This window comes from Lucilia sericata, unplaced genomic scaffold (genome assembly GCF_015586225.1).
Source record: "Lucilia sericata isolate MDLA Ls3-8-SP2 unplaced genomic scaffold, ASM1558622v1 Contig000145F_arrow, whole genome shotgun sequence".
Classification (NCBI taxonomy): Eukaryota; Metazoa; Arthropoda; class Insecta; order Diptera; family Calliphoridae; genus Lucilia; species Lucilia sericata.
Window position 1 is genome coordinate 49901 of NW_023994177.1, and position 6000 is coordinate 55900.

Genomic DNA, 6000 nt, shown 5'->3' on the forward strand with positions numbered 1-6000 from the left:
ATAAAGTTTCGGAATAAGTCTAAAACTAATTGGACAATGTTCGGTTCCTTACTAAAGAACCGTTTATGTCAGAACACTTTTCAATGTCGAAATAAAGAGGACATAGACGCCAAAGTAGAAATGCTCACAAGTGCCTTGGTTGAATCGTTCGAGGACAGCTGCCCTCTGCGAGAGCGGAGATCTGCCCAGGAGAAACCCTGGGTAACCGGGGAGATCCGGAACCTTGGTAAGACTCTTCACAAACTATTTAACCGGGCACGGCGTAAAAAGACCGCAGCATACTGGGATGAGTATCGTAGTAAACTTGGTGAATATAAGAAAATTGTTCTTAAAGCCAAACGAGACTCCTGGAAACTTTTCTGTGAACAGGTAGACAGCGTAAATGACGTATCGAAGATAAAAAAATTCCTATTCAAAACTCATGCCCAACCAGAATCTATGGTCGATGATACGGGTAGGAGGATGGAGGATATGTAGGAGACAATGAAACTCCTAATGGACTCCCATTTTCCACCCGGTATATCGAATAACGTAGATGAACCGATATTGGAGGAAGGGTAGGGTAACACGGAAATTGTAATTACATCTGATATGGTTAAAGGGGCAATCAAGAGCTTCGCTCCCTATAAAGCTGCAGGGCCGGATTGCATTTTCCCGGCACTCTTACAGATGGAGGCGGGACTGGTTTCCGTACATCTGTCTCAGATATTCACTGCATGCTTGAAATTCACATATACTCCCATTAAATGGCAGGATGCAAGGGTAATATTTATACCTAAACCAGGGAAACCTAGCTATTCGACACCTAAATCTTATCGACCGATAAGTCTTACGTCCTTCCTACTTAAAACTTTGGAACGGATAGTTATTTGTATGGCGAAAAGCAGTATACCCGACAAAGATCTAAAATTTAAGCAGCATTCTTATGTAAAGGGACGATCGGTGGAAACCGCTTTAAACGAAGTTGTCCACTACATAGGTGCATCCGTTGATAGCAAACTGTATACACTGGCGGTATGCATTGACATCGAAGGCGCCTTCAATTACGTGCACACTGATACTCTTATCCAATCCCTAGACCAGTTTTATGTTGATCGGGTGCTCCGTAACTGGATCAACCACATGCTAAGGAACAGATGGATAAGCTGCGAGATGTACGATATAACTATCAGGAAAAAGGTATTTCGCGGTATACCACAGGGTGGCATTTTGTCACCTTTACTCTGGGTTACCACGATACCACCGTTTACCTAATCATAACACAAGCTTCCAGGCAGAAGTACGAGCAATAACGGAATGTGTAAATTGGATTAGAATAAATATGGCGCCCACAGGGCGCCATATTTATGAGAGAATGATGAGAGAATGATGAGAGATGAGAGAGAATGATGAGAAAGGATGAGAGAATCCCATAAGGCCTCTTGGAATAATGAAACGGTGGGTAGAACCACAAAGATTCTATGGGGTGACCCTGATGAGAGCAAGACGAGAAATCTTCTCAAAATGAGCAAGTCTGAGGTTAGTATGATGGTTCGTATTCTGAGTGGACACACAGGATTACGAGCACACCTATACAAAATTGGACGTGCGGATTCAGACGAATGTAGAGCATATGGAGAGGACAGTGAAACTCTGGAGCACTTTCTTTGCCATTGTCAGGCATTCGTCGAAGTTAGATCCAAGTATCTTGGAAGTGATGTTATTCCGGAAATAACATTCTTAACCAACACTGATTGGAAGATTCTTAGGAATTATGTCCAGGAAACTGAGTTTCTGAACATGGAAAAATAATACATTCAGTGAACAATTTTTTTTTTCTTCTTTCTTGAATTGGAGCGCACAACAGGCCCGATAGTGGCCTAGGTGTATTTCTTCGGATTTGATGTAGTATACATCCTCCTATTAACCTAACCTACCACGATTAATAGCCTCTTAAGGACCCTAACTGAGAAAGGACTTAGACCTGTCTGCTATGCAGACGATGTCGTAATACTTTTAAAGGGAAAGGATCCAAATTACTTGTGTAGAAGAGCTGAGGCCTTGAGCTGGGCTCAACCGAGAGGCCTCAATGTTAACACGGCAAAAACGGAAATCTGTCTTTTCACAAGAAAGACAAAAATTTCTACGTATACTGAACCTTGCTTCCTGGACAAGAAGATACCAGTGACAGACAAAGTACTTAGGTGTAATCCTCGACTGGAAATTAAAATGGAGACACCACATAGAGGATAGGATCACAAGGCACATCGGTGCTGTGCGATATGTAGGAGAACTATAGGCATGAAATGGGGTCTTAGTCCTACTATGACCCTTTGTCTTGGTCAAGCGGAACATTAGAGCAAATACCATTAGGAATCCGTTGTTACACGGATGGCTCTAAATTGGGGGACAAAGTGGGGCTGGGTTTCTATATTGAAGACCCAGAAACGGTGGTACCGTTTACCAAATCATAACACAAGCTTCCAGGCAGAAGTACGAGCAATAACGGAATGCGTAAATTGGATTAGAATAAATATGGCGCCAACAGCGCTTAATATATTTACCGACAGCCAGAAGGCAATTAGGGAGACATCAGGCGATAGAACTAAATCTAATAGCGTTTTCGTTTCTGGTAAAAAGTGTTACATTTTTATTACCTTTTGCCCTTAAGTTACCTTTTTGTGTTCGTTTCTAAAAAAATGGCAGCCCTGAATTTGAGTATTGTGTTTTTTTTCTGAAAATGTTACACATAAAAAGTGAAAAACTTTAACATTATTCACCCTTTATCAAATCATAGGGTGAGAAATTACCCACATAAAGCAGCTGGTTTTTGTTTATGTTTTTCTTTGATTTTACAAGAAGAAGAAGACTTTATTTTTATTTCAAAGAAAACTAATATTTTTGTGTATTTAAAATTTTATTGTGTCAAAATGGAACGTTCCACAATAGTTTGCGCTATAAATCTATTTGAAGAAGTGCTGGAATCATCTTCGTCATCGGTTGATGAAGAGGATGAAATTTATGCTTTATTGGGGCAACGAAATTATATACCGCGTGTTAAATGCTTTGTGGATAATGTTATAAATTTATACTCAGAGAGCGATGTAAGATTTTTTTAATATAACATAATGATTTGTAATAATATTTTGTAGTTTAAAAAAAAACCTTCGTATTAGCCGTGAAAGTTCCATGTATTTTATTGAGAGATACTCCTCATTTTTTTCTAAAAGATCGTACCAAGGCGAAAGGTGCCAGTTACCTATTGAGACACAGATTCTGTCATTTTTGTGGTAAGTGTTTAGACATAACCTGAATATACTTATTTATGTATCCTAACTGTTTAGGTTTTGTGGTAACAAATCTACCTTTCGAGGAGTGGGCAATCTCTTTGGCATGTCACTATCAACTATCCACAATTCCTTTAACAATGTATTGGATTTTATAATAACAGATTTAGCACCCGAAGTTATAAAGTTTTCCCAAACAATAGAAGAAAAGGAAATTGTGTCGAAAGAATTCGAAAAGGTATTTGATAATCCATACTCGCTAAGTTGTAAAAGGTTTAATGTTTTTCTAGATTGCAGGTTTTCCAAATATATTGGAGTGTATAGACGGAAGTTATATTTCTATTAGAACTCCAAAATATAAAATTCGTTCGACATATGCCAATAGGCACGATGGAGTATCAATAACATTTCAGGGTATTTGTGATGCAAAGCTACGATTCCTGGATGTATTTACTGGTATTCCTAGCAAAATCCACGATTCGCGAATACTAAAGCTATCATTTATAGGAAAGGATTTACAGAGTCTGTGCTCCCCTAAATACCATTTGCTGGGAGATTCGGCTTATCCCATAAGAGAATTTTTAATGACTCCCTTTCGAGATTATGGGAATTTAAGTGAATCCGAAAAAAAGTACAATTTGAAGTTTTGTCGAACACGCGTAAAAATAGAAAACGCATTTGGTGTTTTAAAGGGTCGTTTCGCCAGTTAATGCGACTAGATTTCCATAATGTTGATACTATGGCCAAATTTATTATTGCATGCTGTGTGCTTCACAATATTTGCATTAATAAAGACGAGTTTTATGATGAAGAACTATCTAACAACGAATATGAATTTAATAACCATCCTTTCGATGAAGATACAAGAGATAATTTGCTTACCCAATTAGGCCAAATCAAAAGAAATGATATTAAAAATAATTTATTTAATTCAACAACTTAAATATTTATTTGTACTTCATTTTTGGAAATAGTAAGTTTTAATAAAAAAAAATACATAAAAAAGTATTAAATTAATTTATAATAAAAAGGGAAATATGAATAAAAGTTTTTATTTGTTATCTTTAAAGATAAAAATAGTAGTATCAAAATATTATAGTATATACTATAGACAAAAACAACAGCTACTAAAACCGTAAAAACCAGTCTTAATGGTTTCAATTCTAAATGACAATTGAAGGGCTTATTGTAAAATCATCGTAAGCCACCCGAATTCAGAAATTGATTTTTTTATAACTTTTCAGTACTTAAAACTCAGTTATTTAAAAATAATTTGTTTGTGGCGTATGATCTTGTTAGATTAAGCCATTCAATTGGATAAACAAAACCGTCAAAGGGGAGTTACTATACCTTTTGAATTCACTTATTTCGAAATTTCTAAAAAAAAATAATTTACTTCAGGAGGTCATAAAAAAACTGGAACTTTGTAACCTTCCTTAACGGATTTATTTAACAAATTTGCATTAAGTGTTGGAACAATTGAGGTTGGTATTTGTTGGTTGTCTGTGTTGTAAAAAAATTTTGCTGTTTATAGATACACCTTAAATTTTGTCTTGATATTTTATATCAAATTTTTTTCTTGTAAAATTGTTTGCAAAAGGCTTTGCGTTTTTTCTATAGCTTCCATCTTTTCTTTGTGTCGCTTTTCTCTCGCTTCCTCTCTTTTAGCTGTGATTTCCTCCAATATCTGATGTACTGACTTTTTTTTTGATCACTTCCTTTAGACACTTTATTTGTTTTTTCCTTTTTGAGGATTTGTTGGCTGCTCATTTGTACTTCTGGTTCAATAGAGTCATCAAGTTTACAAATTTTAGTCAATTCCGCTTCAAATTCTATAATTTTTCTTTTTGAGCCAGATGTACTATTGTTTTCCACCCCAGATTTTTTTCTCCTCAACACTGTTTTATATCTTTCCTCACATTGTTTAGCACTTTTATCAGGAATTTCTGTGGAAATTTTGGACCACATATCTTTTTTTGATTTGAATTTTTTAAGTGGTCCAATTTCCGGTAAATAATTCGCATATAAATCCAACAGCAGACGAGTATCTCCATCTAACCATACTAAAATTAGAAGCAAAATTATAAAGCTTTCATTATATTTATTTTTAAATAATTACTTTGCTCTTACATTGTAGAATACTCTTTAACGTAGTTGGAGATTCGTTTGTTTCACTTTCCATTCTTTATAGTTTGCTTAAATATTTTACAAAACCAAAAAATCTCGAATTAGAAATGTTTATTTATTTCTAAAACAGCTGTTAAGTACAGGGTTGCCTAATTGTGTTTGTTTCTGACTAAAAACATGTTACACATTTGGAGGGTAATGGTAACATTTTAATATTGTTGCCGCTTAACTGGACAACACTTTTTAATAGAAACGAAAACGCTATAAGACTGTATTGGATTGTAAGAAAGCTTTAACTGAATACTCTTCCAGAGGTAAGTTTCACATCATATGGGTACCAGCCCACTCGGGAGTAGTCGGTAACGAAAGGGCGAATGTAATAGCTTTAAAAGGTAGGGAGCTCGAGGCAGTTAACCTGACAAACGCGAAACCATTCGACGCAACAAAAGCTGAACTAAAAATATGGGTGAGAGAATCCCATAAGGCCTCTTGGAATAATGAAACAGTGGGTAGAACCACGAAGATCCAGGAAATAACATTCCTGACTAACACTGATTGGAAGATTCTTAGGAATTACGTTCAGGAAACTGAGTTTCTGAACACTGAA

The 6000-nt window shown here is 36.0% G+C and overlaps 1 protein-coding gene and 1 pseudogene across 1 annotated transcript; one reads left to right on the forward strand and one right to left on the reverse strand.

Annotated features, from left to right (window-relative positions):
- Nucleotides 1-2909: 2909 nt before the first annotated feature.
- LOC119601157 (putative nuclease HARBI1) lies at nt 2910-3976 on the forward strand. The gene is made up of 4 exons (XM_037951915.1): nt 2910-3076; nt 3126-3269; nt 3324-3504; nt 3557-3976. The coding sequence occupies exons 1-4, from the start codon at nt 2910-2912 to the stop codon at nt 3974-3976; spliced, it is 912 nt and encodes a 303-aa protein (XP_037807843.1).
- A 463-nt stretch (nt 3977-4439) lies between these two features.
- Nucleotides 4440-5564, reverse strand: LOC119601160 (annotated as a pseudogene).
- Between the last annotated feature and the right edge of the window lie 436 nt (nt 5565-6000).

Bases quoted from the DNA above. Each gene is read 5' to 3' on its own strand.
- LOC119601157 (XM_037951915.1), top strand. From the start codon at position 2,910: ATGGAACGTTCCACAATAGTTTGCGCTATAAATCTATTTGAAGAAGTG. The intron at 3,077-3,125 runs GAGCGATGTAAG...TGTAATAATATT, and splicing joins GTTATAAATTTATACTCAGA to TTGTAGTTTAAAAAAAAACC. The intron at 3,270-3,323 runs GTAAGTGTTTAG...CTAACTGTTTAG, and splicing joins CAGATTCTGTCATTTTTGTG to GTTTTGTGGTAACAAATCTA.